Below are 20,278 nucleotides of genomic sequence, written 5' to 3' on the forward strand. Positions count from 1 at the left end.
AGGCCCAGCCTGGGCATTGGCATTAGCCGACAGTGGTCTTATTTCCCCGAGAAGGAATTTGGGAGCTACAGACGGGCTCTCAGGATCTGTCCCCTGGTGGAGGAGCTGCAGCACTAAGGCTGTCTTTGGTGGAGTTCACATCCAAGTTCACACTGCAGGTCTGGCTGCCCTGTTGTGCCTGTCAATAGTTGTGTTATATTTCCAATTGAACTGATGAAAACAGAAATTAGGTAGCCATGGAGATAGAAGTTGTTTTTTTATAGACTGGCTGGTTTCATTTGAAAGTGCCTGACCTAGTAGTGAGGGAATTATATTCAACCACATTAATTTACCAGAATCACCTGTGTCCCCTCCCCCATTCCTACCCACGGTTCTGAATCAGAGGTCTGAGATGGGACAGTGGTGTCTAGAGTTTGGTGAAAATCCATGCAGGCTTTTGGTAGCCAGTAGGGATTGAGAACCACTGTGCCAGAGACCCAGAGTCCAGATTTTCACTCTTTCAGGTGCTACTTTGAGGCCTAAATGATAATAAAATGCTATGAGACGTAGCACCTGGTTTGCTTTTTCTGCTCAAACAACATGTGTGTTGTCTAATATTTCAGGCACACGACTTGGTCAAAGATGAATACAACTTAGTCTGTAAACTCTAAGCACATCCATTGTATGGGGAACACATTTACCAGACCATTTCAATATAACATGCTGAGTGCAAGGATAGGAGAGGTGCCAGTGAAATACCCAGGGTGTAGGGCAGAGTCATGGAAGGCTTCCTGGACGAAGCATGAGTCTGTAGGATGCAGAGGAGTTTGGGAGGGAAGGGCCCCTGGGTAGAGGTTGCATCCTCAGCAGAGCCACTGAAGCTGCAAAGACCACTGCTGTTCCTGTGTGAAAAGGAGAAGGAGCTGCGGTGTGTGGCTCTGAATTAGAGTCCTGGGTTTAAGGCTAGAGAGGAATGGGGCATCTGTGGTTGAGTTTCTGGGAGGGGACTGAGTCTGGTGACTTCTGCCATCATTTGGTGAAGGAAGAGTCCTCGGAGGGGTGGAAATGTTGTGTGTCCTTGGCCATCTCATCTGGTAATGCTGAGGACCACTGGACGTGGGCAAGGGCTTCCCCTCTTGCACACCACACTTGTTCTTTGGGATCTGTTGCCAGCACCACGGGTTGTTGTCAGGATAACGAAGCTATTTCTGTTCCTGGTGCAGCTTGATTTTTCTCAGATTTTTCTTCTGCTGATGTGTTCAGTGTTATTCACAACCGAGAAGAACCTGGTGGGGAGTGAGGGTGGCATGCCTGAGACTCACAGCGCCTCCCTCATTCTGTTGCAGCTCACGTGGAAAATGAAGAGCAGTACACCCAGGCTCTGGAGAAGTTCGGTGGCAACTGCGTATGCAGAGATGACCCGGATTTAGGAAGCGCATTCCTGAAGTTCTCAGTGTTTACAAAGGAGTTGACAGCTCTTTTCAAAAACCTGGTAAGCAGCTCTGTGTGTGAAATGCTGCGGTTGCTTCAGATGGGAAAGAGGCTCAGTAGAGGATACTTAAGGTTTGTTTGATGTACTAGGAATGCATTTCATAGTTCCTTGGGTACCTAAAAGCATTATGTTTTCTATATACATTGGGTCAATTTGGAATAAAGTTTAAAACTGTAATTTTTACTTTAGCAGGACTTAAAATTCAGCTCTGCAATTTAAATTACACAGCTATGGGACAAAACGGGTAAATGCATTCATCTTCTTAAGGGCCTCTGATTTGAATTTTTAATAGTTTCTAAACTGTGTAGAATACTCTCTTTCTGGTAATTATAGTAGGCATTTAAGCTTATAATATTTAATAAATATGTTTCAGGCCCGTCTTACACAGCAAGGTAACCTGTAATCAAAGCACAGAAATTACCATGAATATTTAAAGGCCTTTTGTGCTCCCAAGTGTAGAACCTAAAATAAAACCTGGCCTGAGAGCAGTGCCTGAGTTTTTAGCCGTGGGAATGCGGCACTGGTGCCTGCTGCCTGTGGCTGCTGCTTGGTACTGTGGGTGAATCGCGCCTTTCTTGTGCCTGGCAGCTCTGTGCTGTCCTCGTGATGGGGACAACGTTTTGAAGAAGTGGGCAGCCCAAGAGGGCTGTTTGGGACCCTGCCCTGGTGGAATAGACCCTGGGATTGCCCCAGCTTTTCTTTCCTGTTTGTCTTCTCCAGTTTCTCCTAAAGGCCATGGAAGAGGTCAAGAACTCAGTAATGCTTTCTCTGTAGGCCACAAATAACAGCATCTTTTTCATGTCCTCTATTAGAAAGCTCATAACAAGTGAAAAACAGCTCGTTCTTGAGATGGTGATGACAGTGATTTTGTGAGAGTGGCCTTAGAAGGGGAGAAATGAGGGAACATCACGTGTGAGTTCCTAATGGGAAGAGCAGGAGCACTCGGGCCCTTGTGCTCTCTCCCCATCTTCACTTATGAACATTTCTGTAGGAAATGGTAAAAGTAAAAAGCTGTTGCTCTGCTTGAGCTTTTCACTTGGAGGAATTTGAAATCCCTTGGGGCTTTGGTTGCGCTCATCCCTCTTCATCCCTATCCTAGAGTGGCGGCCCACCTGCTCAGCAGTGGAGCCCTCGCCCTGCCTCAGCCCCGTGCCCTGGACGCTGGCAGGCATGCATGATAGGGTCTCACCACCGGGTCGGGAAAGAGTGGAGATTTTTTTTAAACTGGAGAAACTGCATGCGCCCAGGGTAAAGATCCATAGATGCTGCCATAGAGGGCGTCTCCTGGTGGAAAAGTCAGTTGGCTGCCTGCTCTCCCCACACCTGGGTGGATAAGCCCTTTCCATACACACAGAGCTGCCTGTGAGCCTCCTGGTGCCTCACGCTTCAGTACAGATGAGCAGCCTCCAGCATGAGGGAGACCAGAATTAGCAGAAAAATGAACGTACGGGAAGACTGGGATGCAGCTTGCTATTAAAGAAGGCCAGGGACATGACTAAGGTAAGAAAATATAACATTAAAAATCCAACAGGAAGGGTTGGAGTAGAGGAAATCTCTTAGAAAATAGATCCAAAAGACCAAAAAGTGGGAAATAGATAAAAGACAAGACAAGGATTAATTCTCAAGGCTCAGCATCCAACTGGCAGGTATTTTAGAAAGAGAGAAGGATGTCATCAGTGCAACAAATCTAAAGACAGTCTCTAAAAATGGAACGGAAGAGTCTCCAAGTTGAGAGGCTCGCAAGTGCCCAGCGCAATAAGGGAAAAGACCTACCCTAAGCATCCCTGTGCGAACTTGCAAAAGATCTTAAAAGCGTCCAGACAGCACCCAGAGGATTCGGAATCAGAATGGTGGTGAGCTTCTCAGCAGCAGCACTGGAAACGTTACAGCATGGAGCAATGCCATTAAAATCATGAGGAAACTAACTCAGCCTGGAATTATGCCCAGCCAATCAAATATGAGAGTAGAATTAAAGATATTTTCAGACATGCAAGGCTCAAAAACTTTGGCTCCCATGTGTCATTTCTCTGAAACTCCTAAAGGATGTGTTTTAGTAAAATGAAGGGGAAAGCCAAGAAAGAGGAAATTGAAAGTCAGGAAACAGGACCCAACACAGGAAAGCAAGCCGTGGATGGGAATTCCAAGAGGATGATGGCGAAGGGAAGTCCCAGCGGGGCTGCCAAGCAGGGGCCCTAGAAAGCAGCCAGCCCACGATGGCCAACGATGTAGGAGATGGGTGGAGGCCCGGGTTCTGCTTCTCCCTCCCAGACACCTAGCCCTTTAGCTTTATTCATCTGATGGCTAGACCTGGATTGTCTCAGCTCTAACATGGAGAGAATAATGCCATACCTGATTCTGTGGATAGATTATAGCCAGCTGGTGACTCTTATACAGGATAGCTTATTTAATTCTTATGACAATCCCATAAGGTCAGTCAGTGTCATTCCCACTTTACAGATTAGATAACTGAGGCCCTGAATGGTTTGAAGAGCTAGTATCTGGCCCGGCACAGTGGCTCACATGTGTCATCCCAGCACTTTGGGAGGCCAAGGTGGGTGGATTGCTTTGAACCCAGGAGTTCAAGACCAGCCTGGGCAACATGGGGAAACCCTGTTTCTACAAAAAATACAAAACTTAGCTGGGCGTGGTGGCTCATGCCTGTAGTCCCTGCTACTCGGGAGGCTGAGGCTGAAGAATTGCTTAAGCTCAGGAAGCGGAAATTGCAGTGAGCTGACATCACGCCACTGTACTCCATCTGGGTGACAGAGAGTGAGACCCTGTCTCAAAAAAAAAAAAAAAAAAAAAAAAGAGAAAAGAAGCAGCAGCTAATACCGGTCTTGGGAGGCTCAGAGTCCTTGCCTAGGCAAGCCCACCTGGAGCACTCCACACCATGGAATCCGGACGGAACTAACTTGTCTCAGTGAACAACAAAGGCAGTTGCGCATAGTTAAATAAAATCAATTCCTCCCTCTCCTTTATAAAATTTCCTGCAAAAGCAGAAAGCAGAGCAGGGCCTGCATGTTACAGCTGGTACATTGCTCACCACCCTGTGACTTTGCCAGTTTTTAATACTTCACACATCACTGCAGGTCCTAGTTGCTGTCCATCTTTCTACAGTGAGTAAAAGTATCAATAAAGGTATCCGTGGCAGTGATTTGATGAGCACCCAGGGTGTAGCAATCACTGGGCTATGCATGCAGGAGACTCTGTTTCATTTATTCCACTTGACAGCTGTGCAGGATAGTTTGTATTACCATCATCTTAAGGCACACAGTCACTTACAGGGCCCTTAGCTAGTGAGGGACAGAGTTGGGATTCAAACCCAGGTATTAACACTCCAAACCCATGTTGTTGTCCTTGTGACATTTAAAGGAACCACGGCCTCTTATCACCTTCTTGACTGATCATAAGGGTTCAAGTTTCAGCTTGCACTTTATGGAAGTCGGATTGTTGATCCTATTTCCTGGCAAAGATCAAAGAGAGAGAAAATTTCTTATTTGAGCCAAAATTAGCACTTACCACGCCTGATTTTCCAGGCCAGAACCTGTGTGGAAGCTGCACAGCCAGAGGAAGGCCAAGTGGTGGCTCCTGCAAAGCTGGGTAGACGGGGAGTGGATTATAGGAGAAGTCTCCTTTTTTGGAATTTTGTATACCATTCTTCTTCCTATTTTTGGTCACATCTGTCTTATCTCATATTTTCCAAGCCTTGCTTTTGCTTTCCCTCGGGCATTTAAAAACATTTCAGTTCTGTCCAGCTAAGACTCACAGTGCTACCTCTTGTCCAGAAAGAATAACAATTACCACCTACCTGCTTGGAGGCGTGAAAGAATGTTTATAAAGCAGTTGGAAGATCTCCAGAGAAATGCCAGCTTAATATAAAGCAAGATTTTCTTACTAATGGGTGAGATTCTCACCTGCAGAAGTCTGTGAATTTTCTCTGCGGTGATGCAGGATGAAAGGGAAAACCAGGCGGCTCCAGAAATGTGACATGTGTGAAAATAAAGTGCTTATGAAGTCTGCCCGGTTTCAGGGGTTCTTTTCCTCTTCCCAGATGGATGTGAGAATGCTGGAAAGACTCCAGGGGCCACCTGTGTGCTGAGAAGTGGCTCTCTAATGAAAGGCTGCATTTCAGGGCCGGTTTCTGAAAGGTTCGTTACAGATATGTAGTCTCTGTCTCCAGTGTTAGAGGATTGTTAGTGAAAGATGTCCTCATGGTCTGCAGAACCCGCTCTACATGAAGATCAGCATCTGTTGAAAGCAGGGGCCAGTGGGTGCTCACGAGAGAACAGAGTTGCAGCATGAGATCTGAGGTGACCCTGGGCTAAGGAGTTGTCCCTCACCCACGTTGATAGAGGAAATGGAAAGCTCTACCAAGCAACATGCCTATCAGTCATCTTTTTTTTTTTAAAACACAGATGATGTGAGTTAGAAGAGTTTTTTTTTTTTTGAGGACGGAGTCTCACTCTGTCACCCAGGCTGGAGTGCAGTGGTGCAATCTTATCTCACTGCAACCTCTGCCTCGCGGGTTCAAGCGATCCTTCTGCCTCAGCCTCCCGAGTAGCTGGGACTACAGGCGCGTGCCACCATGCCCGGCTAATTTTTATATTTTTAGCAGAGATGGGGTTTCACCATATTCACCAGGCTGGTCTTGAACTCCTGACCTCATGATCCGCCCACCTTGGCCTCCCATTGGGATTACAGGCATGAGCCACCACTCCTGGCCAACTTTTTTTTTTTTTTTTGAGACAGAGTCTCACTGTGTCACCCAGGCTAGAATGCAGTAGCGCGATCTTGGCTCACTGCAGCCTCCGCTTTCCGGGTTCCAGCCATTCTTGTGCTTCAGCCTCCCAAGTAGCTGGGATTATAGGCACGAGCCACCACACCCAGCTAAGTTTTGTATTTTCAGTACAGACAGGGTTTCTCCATGTTGGCCAGGCTGGTCTTGAACTCCTGACCTCAAGTGATCCACCCGCCTGGGCCTCCCAAATTGCTGGGATTACAGGTGTGAGCCACCACACTTGGCCAGAAGACATTATAGCTAACCTTACTAGGGAGTTAGTAAGGTTCTGTTGGGATGAGTGGTCGTTTGTGGCTTTGTCCTATGTGTTGCACCTGGCAGACAGGCATCCTGGCCTGGCTGCATTGGTACTAGTACAGCAGGACTCTGCCCAGCACTGTCAGGCTTAGGTTAAGTGTGAGCTGATTGTCCGTATTAGTAAGGCTTGTCTCATCATTCAGTATAGACATCTTGCTACCAGAGGTCCTCACCCTCAGTACTTCCATAGACTTTCTCCTATGAAAATATCTTAGATTCTTAAATGTCTTACTTTTTTTTTAATTAAACAAGAGCAATGATCATATCATCTTTCTAGGGGGAAGATTTAAGTCACTGTTTTGGACGTAAACTAATGGACTATGCTGAAATCTAGAGACATCCTCAGTGGCTTGGGGTACATGGGAATATCTGCCCTTGGATTAGTCCTGTACTGTTACTAGGTGTCCATTTCTGACATTTGCTTTTTAATATTCTGACACTTTTTCTATTGGTTGCCCTTTCTCCTGCTATCAGTACTTGGGTGCCTCTAAGGTCTCTGTTTTACAGTGCTGCGAACTGAAGAGCAAGATGACTTGTGTGCCTTGTTAGATTCGTGTGCAAATTAGGAGTCCATAGGCTTCGAGTGAGTCGGGCTTGAGGGCTAGGGCTTCGAGTGAGGAAGGGAGAGAGAGTACGATGATGGACTTGCTGACAGTCACTTTGGGCCCCTAGAAACCTCTGCCATTTAGATTTTAGTATGGCCTCATTTATAGTTGGAAATTCCTTATCTAAGACCCAAAAGACTTCAATGCTAAGCTATATTCTATACTCACAAATCTCTAACCAAAAACAAAAGCACATTGTTTGATCGAGACGACGAACAAATAAGGCTGGCATCAGATGTCTACATTTTGGTTGTGGCATAGCCACAGAATAGGTTTCCATTGGACTTGGATACTGTTGCTTTTTGGGGTTGGGAGGGAATGCTGCGATACTGTAACCCCCATACAGAGAAAGTGGGAAAAGCCATACATATTGGGCAAAGATAGGGTGGTGAGGCCTTGGACGCGGGAGGGTGAACTCACAGAGACGAGGACTGGGCACCTGCTGGGTGCTGTCCATCTGCTGGTGCTGTATAGGGCGGTGACCTCGGGCAACTCCTGCCTGGGCAGGGGACACAGATGCTTTTATTAGAAGACAGCCTGTGCCGGGATGGCCACTGGCAGCCTGCGGAGCCCTGAGGGTACAGCATTGGAAGCAGGGAGCAGTGACTCCCCGCCCCGAACCCTGAGTCCCTGGTTCCCTGGATCCCTGCGGGTGGAGGGGCACTGCGCTATGGCACTTGTCCTTCTGCACACAAGCCTGCTTGCAAGGTTTAGAAATCAATGTCTTCACAATTCTCAAATGTGTGTAGGACACACTGTTTCTGTCTGAAAGTATTAATGAACCTAAAATGGTTTGTTTTTGTTGTCATTGTGTTTTCTCAATTGCTGGCTATTAAAGGGACAACTACCATGATATAGGTGACCTCAAACTTAAAAAAAAAAAAATGTTTGCCAAATCTACAAGGTACTGTGTGGAATGGCTATAGTGGGGATGTAGATAGGGGGTGGAAGGGCTGTAGGGGGTGTAGATATGGGGTGGAGGGGCTGTAAGGGAGTGTAGATACAGGTAGGAGGGCTGTAGGGGGATGTATACAGGTGGGAGGGGGCTGTAGTCGTGGGGGTGTAGGTACAGGGTGGGAGGGTATAGATGAGTGGAGAGAGGGGCTGGGTGAGTGAGGTTCAGATATTGGTGGAGGGGCTGTAATAGTGGGGTATAGATATTGGTGGAGGAGGTTGTAATAGTGGGGTGTAAATATTGGTGGAGGGGCTGTAATAGTGGGGTATAGATATTGATGGAGGGGCTGAAGTAGTGGGGTGTAGAGATTGGTGGACGGGCTGTAATGGTGGGGTGTAGATAGTGGTAGAGGGACTGGAGTAGTGGGCTATAGATATTGGTGGAAGGAGGGCTGGATGGTGGGGTATAGATATTGGTGGAGGGGCTGTAATAGTGGGGTGTAGATATTGGTGGGGGCTGTAATAGTGCAGGTGTAGATGTGTGGGTAGAAGGGGCTGGGTGAGTGGGGTATAGAATGTGGTGGGGGCTGTAATGGTGGGGTGTAAGATGTGGAGTGAAGGGCTGGGTGGGATGGAATGTGGTGGGGGGCTGTGGTAGGGTAGATAGATGTGGAGTGAAAGGGCTGGAGTAGTGGGGTATAGATAGTGGTGGAGGGCTGTAATAGTGGGGTGTAGATATTGGTGAAGGGCTGGAGTAGTGGGGAGTGTAGATATTGGCGGGGGCTGTAATAGTGGGATATAGATATTGGTGGAGGGAGGCTGTAATGAGTAGGGTATAGATATTGGTGAGGGAGGCTGTAATGAGTGGGGTGGAATGTTGGTGGAAGGGGGCTGGGTAGTGGGGTACATAGATATTGGTGGGGCTATAATGGTGGGGTATAGATGGGCCCCAGGGTGGAGGGCTGCAATAATGGGGTATAGATGTTGGTGGAAGGGCTGGGTAGTGCCCGGGTTATAGATGTTGGTGGAGGGAGGCTGTAATAGTGGGGTGCTTGGTGTGGTAGAAGGGGCTGGGTGAGTGGGTGTAGATGTGTGGGAGTGGGGGGCTGTAATATTGGGGTATAAAAGATGTTGGGTGGAGGGGGCTAGGTAGTGGGGTATAAGATATTGGTGGGGGTTGTTAATAGTGGGGTATATAGATATTAAGCGGAGGGGCTGCAATAGTGGGGTATAGATATTGATGGAAGGGCTGCAATAGTGGGGTATAGATATTGGTGGAAGGGGCTGGAGTAGTGGGGTATAGATATTGGTGGAAGGAGGCTGTAAAGGAATAGAGGGTGTGGTGGGAGCTGGTGACTGAGACATGGTGTAGATGGAGGAAGTGAGTAATGAGTAGGAGTGTAGATATGGGTGAAGGGGCTGGAGTAGTGGGGTATAGATATTGGTGGGAGGGGGTTGTGGTAGTGGGATATAGATATTGGTAGAGGGGCTGGAGTAGTGGGGTGTAGATATTGGTGGAAGGGCTGGAGTAGTGGGGCATAGATGTTGATGGAGTGGCTGTAATAGTGGGGTGTAGATATTGGTAGAGGGGCTGGAGTAGTGGGATATAGATATTGGTAGAGGGGCTGGAGTAGTGGGGTGTATATATTGGTGGAAGGGCTCTAGGGGTGTAGAGAATAGGGCTGGGTATATATACCAAGTGGAGGGCTGTAGTACTGGGGGTGGAGATACGGCCTGGTAGGGCTGTAGGGAATAGAGATACCAGGTAGGAGGGCTGTAGTAGTCCGGGGTGTGAGTGAAGGAGGTCGGGAGCCACATCCACAGCAGGGGTGCAGAAGAGCAGCCCTGTTGGCTTGGGTGCCTGAGAGGGGCCTCAGGGACGTTTCCCAGACTTTTCTTAAAGGCAGAAGAGCGGCTGCTGCAGGTGGAGGCATAGGGACCACAGGTGTTCACTGTTCTAAGAAAGGCTGATAATGGAAGAGGAAAGCCAGGTGGGTTCCTAGGGTGAGAGGGGCTTGAGCCTGTTTCCGGGCCCCAGGGAAGGAACTGGAAGCCCAAGGTTGATGAGAAGGGAAACGGGGGATTGTGAGCTGTGGAGACCCTGTGCCCCTTTGTCCTTGGGGTGATGGGCCCAGCCAGGAGTCAAGCCTCTGCCCCTGGCTCACTGAGGGAATTGTCAGCGAATTGATAGAAATTCAGCATGTGCTTGTTTGCATTCCCCTTTCTTTGGGAACTTTCAGCTGTTTGGTAATCATTGCTTAAAATCTGAAGCCTGGCACCCCACATCAGTGCTCATATACTCCAGGTTCCAGCTTAGAAGGCATGTGGGCAGGGTTTGTACCATTGGTGCCACAGGGGCCCTAGCCGGGCACCCATAGAGCATCACTGGAATCGCCTGGGGCTTCTTAGAATTCCAGCCTCCCCGAGGCCTGTGAAGCCAGAATCTTAGTGTGTAGGAGCTTCAGGCAATAGCAGGCAGTCAAGCTTGAGCAGCACTGCCCTGGAGCAGAGGTCCTCCAAGTGCGGCCCCTGGGCCAGCTGCACCAGCAGCACCGTAATTGTTAGAAAGGCACAGCCCCAGCCTCCACACCTCACCTGCAGGGTTGTGGCTCTCCAGCTGGGGTGCATCAGCATCACCTGCATGGCTTGTTAGACCACACCTGTTGGGCTCCCCCAAGAGTTTCTGATTCCACAGGCCTGGGGTAGGGCCCAGGGTTTTGCATTTCCTGTTCCTAGTCATGCTGGCCTTGCTGGTCGGGAGCCACACTGAGAACCGCTGCCCCGAGGACAGCCTCAGTCCAGTGCTTCCGACTCTCACCCTTGGTGAGATGGAGACTTTGTGTGCCCCAGGTCCTGCGGAGGTCAGAGCTGCTTCCTAAACCTGGATTCTTGGAGGTAATACCTTTGAAAAAGTCCTTTCATTTCTGGTTGATGGCTTCAGCAATTGTTTTACCATCATCCGGTTTTAGAAGTAGTTTTGGGTGCCTGAGTCCTGGGTTCTCCAGTGCTGTCCTCCGGCTTCCAGAACTGGCCTTCAGTGGGTGTCCGCGCGGTTGTTGGTGGCCGACTGACGTGTCCAAGCTCTTTGTTTATTCTAGTGGAGAAGGGGGCAGAGGGCCCAGTTTTCTCTCCACTTAGAGCCTGAAAGATCAGAGCTGTTGACTGCCAGAGAAGCGGCATTAAGAGCAGAAACCAGGTCAGCGATTTTCCTCCTTGTTCTGGTGTGAAAGTTGCCAATGTGTTTTTGCCAGCTGGTTGGTTTTGATCTTTCAGTTTGTGTTAAACACTTAGGATCAGCATGGGCTCCCCCTCTCCTTTTTAATTAAACCATCAGCGACTCTGCTGCCAGGGGCGGGGTGGGTGCAACTGTTCAGGAGGGCCCTCTGTGAGAGTGCCTAGACGGGAGTGTGTGCATCATGCATGTGTGTGTGATAGACTTCAAGGCAATACTGTGGCCCAGGGGATCTGTTCACTTACACCAAAAATGAAAGTGGCCTAGATGATTGTATTAGTCAGTTCCTGCACTGCTATAAAGAAATGTCTGAGACCGGGTAACTTAAATATATATGTATGAAGAGGTTTAATTGACTCATGGTTCCACAAGCTGTAGAGGAAGCATGGCAGCATCTGCTCTGCTCGGCTTCTGGGGAGGCCTCAGGAAGCGAAAGGTGAAGGGGGAGCCAGCACTTCACATGGCCGTGGGCAGGGGCAAGAATGAGGCGGGAGGTGCCACACACTTTTAAACTCACTTGCTGCCCAGTACCAAGGGGCATGGTGCTAAACGAGTCATGAGAACTTCACCACCGTGATCGAGGCCCCAGCTCCAACACTGGGGATTACAATTCGACATGAGGTTTGAGCGGGGACACAGACCCAAACCACATCAGTGAGTTTCCTCTTTAGAGTTCCCTTGTGTGTACCTGATGGGCTGCTCTGTGTCAAAGGGAACAGGAGGGCTTTTTGATGGAGACAGCACCTAGGATGGCAGCAGGTGCCCAGCCCCAGCTTAGCTTAGCCTGGCCTGGCCTGGCAGGTGTAAACCATCTTGCCCTGTGACAGCAGGAGTTTAAGTCCAGCTGTGTTTAATAGTGAGCTGATAGGAAGAGCTCTGGCTTCACAGTTCTAGCCAACTCTGCTGCTAATAGTTGTGTGATTTGGAGGCAACGTGGATCACTCAAGCCTCTGTTGCCATACCTGCAAAATGGGGGTCACGGCACTTATTTCTCAGAGTAATTGTACGGGTTAAATGGGATTAAGTGGCCCTGTGTCGTTTGATGGTTTATTCAGGCTGTTTTACTCAATACCTTGTGCTTCTCAAAAATACTTTCTGCCTGGATACCCATTCTTTCAGATAAGCAGCCTTTAGAAAGAACAGAACCTGCCAGGCATACTCCTGCCCCAGGACCTTTGTGTTAGAGTCCCCTTGGCCCAGAGGGCACTTCCCCCAGGTCCTCACGTGGCTCTCTGCCCACCTCCTTTGCAGTCTGCTCCAAGGCCACCTTATAACGAGGCCTGTTTGACACTATTTGAAAGAGTCCCCATCCCACAAATGATCATGGCATCTTTATTTGTGATATCCGTAGTATCCCCCAAACTGGAAACAACTCAAATGTCCATCAACAGGTGTCTGGCTAGACAGCAGTGGAGCCATATGATGGAACAGTGCTGGCCAAGAAAAAGAAGTGAACTACTGGTACACGCAACTACATGAATGAATTGCAGAGTCATTATGCTCAGTCCCAAAATCATTATGCAAGAAGCCAGATGAAAAAGCGTACACGCTGGGTGATTCCAGATACCGTATATAAAATTCCAGAAAATGCAGTGTTCTGTGTCAAAGAAGCAGATCGGGGTTGCCAGAGACTTGAGGGTAAGGAGCTGGAGTTGCAAAAGGAGCACAAGGAAACGTCCTCTTGGGATGAGAGGGTACTTTGGCAGTCTGGATTTTGGTGATAGCTTCATAGGAGTATCCATGTGTCATAGCATATCAAGCCGTACTTTAAATGCATGTGGTTTATTGTCTATCCATGACACTTCAATAAAGCTGCTTAAAACTTTTCAAAAGCCTTTTGTTCCAAGTGTTGGTGCCCAATAGAACTGTTTGCATTGATGGGAATGCTGTATATCTGCCTTACTGAGTCTAACAAGTCTCTAGCCACATGTGACTGTTGCATTTGATATGTGGCTAGTGCAACTGAGGAACTCCTTTTTTAACTTCCTTTAAGTTTAATCAATTTAAATGTGAAGAGGGGCATGTAGCTAGTGTCTATCCTGTGGGACATCACAGGTCTACAGCCCACTTTCCACTCTTTAACGTCTGCCTCACACACATGTCCTAGGCCGTGGGCTCTGGTTCCTGGAAGTGACTGGAAGCTTCCAGCACTGGAAGGCTGTTTCACACTTGCATATCCTTGTTAATGCTGCAGTCACTGCTAAGAATGCCCTTAATTGATACAATGAGGTGTGAGGTCTTTCTGCAACTGCCCACCCTTAGACAAGGTGTTGCCTGGCCTGTGCAGGTGAATAGGTGGTTTGCTTTCTTTGAGGCCATGCTTTTTCCTATTTACCTCTATGACTGAGCAGCATTTGCTCGAGTTAAAAACTCCCCACATCTCAAAGCGTCTTTTCTACCTCTCAAGTTTCTCATAAACTGGGCATATTCAAATACGTGACATGACGCAGGCAAGCCTCAGGTAAGATCCTTTGGCCATGTTTTATATTACATGGTGACAGAATGGCCTTTTAAAGGAAAAGCTGATTGTCCTCGAAGAGAGTCGGACTCTGTTAAGGGTTTTGGAGGTGAGCCCTGGGAAGACCTGTTACTTTTTAGACCCATGAGGCTACAGCTGGAAAGATTCTGCCCAGTGACCTTTGGCTGCTCCTTAAAAATAGCTATAACGTAAGAATCCTGTCTAGCTTCAGGCTTCTGGATGGATCCCTTTGGGCAAGATCATTTGGCAAAGCAGAATGACTCACTGCCTAAGTCAAAGAGAAGGCAGCACTGCAGCTCCCTGGGGTTGGGCTGCACCTCCACACTTCGGCTGGATCAGCAGCTGTTGGTCAGCGGCCAGAGAACAGAGAGGGTGGCCTGTGAACTGGGGGGTGGGGGAAAGTGGGAAGTGACAGAGCTAGAGGCAATGAGTTTTAAGGTCCCCCCCACCACCATCCAAATAGGAAGGATATTGTGAAGAGATGACTGTTTGACTGGCTCTGTTCCCCTCTCTGTGCCTTCTGGCCTATCTTTGTTTGCTCATCAGCTGTGACGTTATTAGTGTAATGATTTTGTTCTTTATGTCTTATAACCCTGTTTACTGCCTGTCCCACTGACTGAATCATTTTATTTCTACTTGTGAGATCACAGACCTTTGACTACTTACTCACCTTGTCAGACGTATCCAAGTGAACTCCGGGGAAAAGCTAAGACAGGAAGAGGGCGGGGGAGATGGGGAAAGGGAGGATTGTTATTTGAAAGATTGCCTGGGCTGGGTGTGGTGGCTCATGCCTATAATCTCAGCACTTCGGGAGGCTGAGGTGAGTAGATTGCTTGAGCCTAGAAATTTGAGACCAGCTTTGGCAACATGGCGAGACCCCGTCTCTACAAAAAATAAAAATAAAAAAATTAGCCAGGCATGGTAGCTCTTGCCTGTGGTCCCAGCTACTCGGGAGGCAGAAGTGGGAGGATCACTGGAGCCTCACTGTGTTCCATCCTGGGCGGGAGAGACCCCGTCTAAAAAAAAAAAAAAAACAATTGCCTGCTTGTTGGTCCAAAATTAATAGCAGTGATTAAGATTAATAATTTGTATTCAGGTTGCACTCGATGTTTTAAAAAGCCATTTTACATAATGTGTTTGTTAAAAGTGAGTCGAAACATGAGAAAGCGCTATGCTTTCTTGGTGCTAAGGAAAATATTCTGGTTGGGTTACCCAGGGATAATGTAATTCTTCCCAAAGAGCATGAAAATGTCATTACTCATAAATTGAGACTGGAGCTGCCTGAGCACAAGGGATGTGTAATCATTTTCTGGCTGTGGTTTTCATCTCTCTCGGCCAGAACTCGAGGATGGCTCGTTTGGCTGTGGACCTGAGGCTGCCAGACACACGGAGGAAGCCCAGAGCCTGCCCGACACTCAGGCCGCAGGGCACATCTGCCGAGAAGGGCGTCCGGCTCCCATGCACTTGTTCTCTGGCCCAGACAGAGACCAGAGTGGCCGTGTCCTGGGAAATTCTCCCTGAGCCACGAGACGTGTGTGCTGTGTGGGCTGCATACACCGAGCGTGGAAAGGCAGAGGCAAACAGGCTGACGTCCAGGAGTCCGGAAGCATTATTAGTGAAGCCATTGATGGGGATTCTGTTGATATTTGTGAGATTTTCTTTAAAAAGTAGACATCTTTGTTGAGGCATATTTTACATGTTATAAAAATTGCCCATTTCAAGTGTACACATCAGTGATTTCCAGTAACTTTACCAAGTGGTGCGACCATCACCTTAAATCCGATTTAGGACATTTTCTTCTCCCCTTAAGGGCCCTCATGTTCTTCTCCAGTTAATCCCATCTTCCCCTCCGCTCCAGGCAACCACTGATCTACTTTTCTGTCTCTATTATAATAATTTATTTTCTGATTAGAAAAGTAATAGTTTCCTAATTTTGATAATTTAAATAATTCCAAAGAGAAAAACTGAATGAAGCCAGAATTGCCCTCACTGACCTGGCACCAGGCTTCTTTCTCTCCAGCTGCTGCTTTCTGCTGACTCCTTGACTGCCACGGCTGGCAGGTCCACACCAGCACTGTGACCGCCCTCCACGCCGTTCCTTTTGCCCAACCTACCCCTGCCCCCACCTCACAATGCCCCATCTTTTGAAGGTCTGTCTCGCATCCGCTGCTAAACAGAGATTTCCCTGTTATCCAGGCTACAAATAGTGTTCTCTTCGTGGAAGTTCCATGGCATTTCATTCCTGGCTCTCAGAGTTTCCACTTGGTCGTTTACTTACCTAAACATGTGGCGTGTCTCCCCTGTTCACCTGCGGAGAGAGGCTCTATGAGGACTGAGGTCCTCGCTTCTTGTTTTTGTTTCCTAACTCATCCGTACACCCCCCCTCTCCTGCCACTACTCCGGACACGTGGCTCCTTTACAGTGGTCATCAGAGCTGTCCTTGGAGCCTTGCCAACATGGTGAAACTCCGTCTCTACTAATAATACAAAAATTAGCCGGGCAGGGTGGCATGTGCCTGTAATCCCAGCTACTTGGGAGGCTGAGGCAGGGAATCATTTGAACCTGGGACGTGGAGGTTGCAGTGAGCCAAGATCGTGCTACTGCACTCCCGCCTGGGCAACAGAGTGAAAATTTTTATTTATTTATTTATGTTTTTGAAACAGAGTCTCACTCTGTTGCCCAGGCTGGAGTGCAGTGGCGTGATCTGGGCTCACTGCAACCTCCACCTCCTGGGTTCAAGCGATTCTCCTGCCTCAGCCTCTCAAGTAGCTAGGATTACAGGCACGTGCCACCTTGCCTGGCTCATTTTTGTATTTTTAGTAGAGATGGGGTTTTGCCATGTTGGTCAGGCTGGTCTCAAACTCCTGACCTCAGGTGATCTGCCCGCCTCGGCCTCCCAAAGTGTTGGAATTACCAGTATGAGCCACCACATCCAGCCTCCTTTGTAAATTTACCTACCGTTGCTGTCTGCAAAATAGGTGCTCAATAAATACACTTGAATGAATGAATTCACACACGCATTTGCTGTATTTGGTTTAAAGGGGTTAATAGAACTAACATTTTATCTGAAGCCCCTGTAGATTCTGTCTTTTATGTGTTCGATGCTCAGAAAAATATTTCAGTATACTGATTTCTTCCATCAATATTTTTCAAGCCTCTATTCTATGCCAAGCTCCATGCTGAGAGCTCTGGGAAACATAAAATACAATAAAGGTGGATGCCACCCTTTAGAACTTAGGGTGTGAGATCACTAAGATGAATGCAGGCCGGGTGCAGTGGCTCAAGCCTGTAATCCCAGCACTTTGGGAGGCCGAGACGGGTGGATCATGAGGTCAGGAGATCAAGACCATCCTGGCTAACACTGTGAAACCCCCCTCTCTACTAAAAAATACAAAAAACTAACCGGGCGAGGTGGTGGGCGCCTGTAGTCCCAGCTACTCAGGAGGCTGAGGCAGGAGAATGGCGTGAACCCGGGAGGCGGAGCTTGCAGTGAGCTGAGATCCGGCCACTGCACTCCAGCCTGGGCGACAGAGCGAGACTCCGTCTCAAAAAAAAAAAAAAAAAAAAAAGATGAATGCAGGGAAGAGCCTGCCAAGTGCCTTAAAACATTTAGAAAAGGGGCTGGGCGCAGTGTCTCATACTTGTAATCACAGCTCTTTGGGAGGCCGAGGCAGGTGGATCACCTGAGGTCAGGAGTTTGAGACCAGCCTGACCAACATGATGAAACCTTGTCTCTACTAAAAATACAAAAAGTTGCCAGGCATGGTGGTGGGTACTTGTAATCCCAGCAACTCAGGAGTCTGAGGCGGGAGGATCACTTGAACCTGGGAAGTGGAGGTTGCAGTGAGCCAAGATCTCGCCACGGCACTCCAGACTGGGTGAGACTCCATCTCAAAAAGAAAGACAGAAAGAAAATATTGGAGGATTTTGGGGAGGGAGGGATCACATTCTGCCGGGGTTGCTTAGTAGAGAAAGTGGCATTTGAGTAACTCCTGATAGATGAGAAGGCTTTGAACACAGCAGGGATAGGGAAGACTTTTCCGTCGAATAGAACAAATTGAGCACATGCATAGAATCAGGGAAGGAGAGAGTTCAGTTTGGAGAAAGATGAAGATGAAACGTGGCAAATAAGGATGGATTGTGGAGAGTGTGAAATGCAGGAATAAGTAGTTTAGTCTTTATTAGAGGCACAACCCCAGAGTAGCCTGCCTGAGCTCTGAAGGAGGGATTGGGGCAGGCAGAGGCTAGGAGGTGGTGGCAGGGAGCAGGGGATGCCATAGCCTTAGTTCCGAGAAGGAGCAGTGAGGCCCAGCTGAGGCAGTGAATGTGAGAATGGCATGGAGGGAATGTTGGAGGACGGGTCTGTGTACGTAGGGTTAAGACCTGGAATTTGTTGAGAAGCGTGCCGCACGGCTGGGTGGCAGCAGTGGGGTCAGAGATGACTCTTGGGTGTCGAGCAAGTGAGGAGGTTGGGAGGGAGGACTTTGTAGGAAGGAAGAGCGTTGGAGGAAACAGAGCTGGCTCCATACTTGGGTACTTGGGGCTATCTGCAAGGGTCCTTGCAAGTAGAGGGAAATGTGGCCCCTGGAGGCGGGGACTATGATGGAGTTGCATTCCTCATTCACCTGTCTGGCTGCCAAGGCTGACAATGACAGTGGAAATCTAGGTGTGCTTGTTGTTGTAGGTTACTCATCTACATGGCCTTCTGTTTGTCCTTGTTCCATCCGGTCGTCCCGGAAGGAACGTCGCCTTAAACTGTGCTTTTCAGGATTTAAAAATTCAATGCTTAAGGCTGATCTTAGCAAGTCATAGCTGATGACATTGTACCTTGGAGGAAGGCCAGGTACATGAGAAATGTTGAGTTGTTTAATCCTAAGGCAAAATTCCCCAAAAAGATTATTTCTGAAATGACAGTCATTAATTGATCATTTATTTGGCAGAATTGGCTGTGGATGCAGATGTTATTACATACCTTACCAGTGTTTTCCAAGTACATTTCTATTTCTAATGGAAAATTTAGGCCAGGCACGGTAGCTTGTGCCTGTAATCTCAGCACTTTGGGAGGCCGAGGAGGGCGGATCTCTTAAGTCCAGGAGTTCAAGACTGGTCTGAGCAACACAGTGAAACGCTGTCTACAAAAAATACAAAAAAAAAAATTAGCCAAGCCTAGTGGCCTGTGCCTATAATCTCAGCTACTCAGGAGGCTAACATGGGAGGATCCCCTGAGCTCAGGAAGTTGAGGCTGAAGTGCTCTCCAACCTGGGTGACACAGTGAGACCATGTTTCAAAAAAAGAAAAAAAAGTTTAGTACGCTGAATGGTGCATAAAAATCAGATCCCATATTGCCTTACAAGTGGTGCCATTTTATCTTCCTATTTAAGGTAATTATACTAGAAATAAGCTTTCCTTTGCTCGATGGTATGAATGAATACACAAGGCCCCAAGTCCCTCCTCTTGGCCTTCTCCTTCTCTGGGCCTGTAATCTAGGAGCCCAGAGTGTCACAGAAGCCACAGGGGCCCAGCAGTGGGAACTGGCCATTGGGTTGATTCAGGGGCGTGCTCCAAGCCTGGAAAGTGTGAAAGTGGGTTTCCAGCTCATTTTCAACTTGAGGGAGGGAATCTTTTCAGGCTCAGGGCTCTGGGGCTGTACCTGAAGGCTCTTCCTTTCTGAAGCTTTGCATCTCGAGTTGAGTCGCATTTGAACTGCTGTCATGGAGACTTGCTTGCTACTCATGTGCCTGTTGGTTAGGAGGCTTCCATTCCACCCAGTTTAATCCATGCGGACAGTGTGCGTCCCCACTCTCCTGCCTTCTTGCTTCAGGGAGAAGAATGGGGGTACCAAGGCTCTTGGCCTTCCTGTTCCTATTTATCTTCTTTCCCTGGCAACACCCCCCAACACACACCCTCACTCACCCACCCACCCACACCACCTCCGCCCACAATCACACACCTCCTCACAATCACACCCTCACTCTCACACAGTCACACCCTCACACTCACATGCCCCCCACACAATCACACCCACTCATATCCACACTCATACAACCACTCCGAACACACAACACATGCAATCATTCCCAATCACATCCACACTCAACACACACAACCACACTCACACCCCATGCAATCATCTGCTCACATCCACACACTCAACCACACTCAACGCACACCCCATGCATTCACACCCATATCCATGCTCACCCTCACTCACACCCTCACAATCACACCCCCACACACACATCCACACTCACATAGTCACTCACATCTTCACTCAGTCACACCATCACACACACCCTCACATAGTCACATTCACAGTCACCCCCAACTCACATCCACACACACTCAAGACATTGCGTAGCGTCACTCCTAATCCCATCCACACGCACACCCTCAAACACATGCTCCCTCACACACGTATTCATTCACTCACATACACCCTCATGTGCATTCACTCATACTCAAGAGACAGTCACTTACACCTTTACACACCCACTCACATGCC

The 20,278-nt window shown here is 48.4% G+C and overlaps 1 protein-coding gene across 7 annotated transcripts in view; it reads left to right on the forward strand.

Moving 5' to 3' along the window:
- ASAP2 (ArfGAP with SH3 domain, ankyrin repeat and PH domain 2) overlaps positions 1-20,278 on the forward strand; it is a 199,285-nt gene that overhangs the window by 88,909 nt on the left and 90,098 nt on the right. For 6 of the 7 annotated variants that reach the window (XM_021924556.2, XM_021924559.2, XM_021924555.2 and 3 more), the window contains exon 3: positions 1,326-1,471. In XM_021924556.2, the coding sequence (XP_021780248.2) occupies positions 1,326-1,471 (146 nt within the window). Of the gene's footprint in view, positions 1-1,325; positions 1,472-9,767; positions 10,961-20,278 lie in introns of those variants that run through there. The other variant, XM_021924560.2, reaches the window with a different exon arrangement.

Source organism: Papio anubis, chromosome 14 (genome assembly GCF_008728515.1).
Source record: "Papio anubis isolate 15944 chromosome 14, Panubis1.0, whole genome shotgun sequence".
Classification (NCBI taxonomy): domain Eukaryota; kingdom Metazoa; phylum Chordata; class Mammalia; order Primates; family Cercopithecidae; genus Papio; species Papio anubis.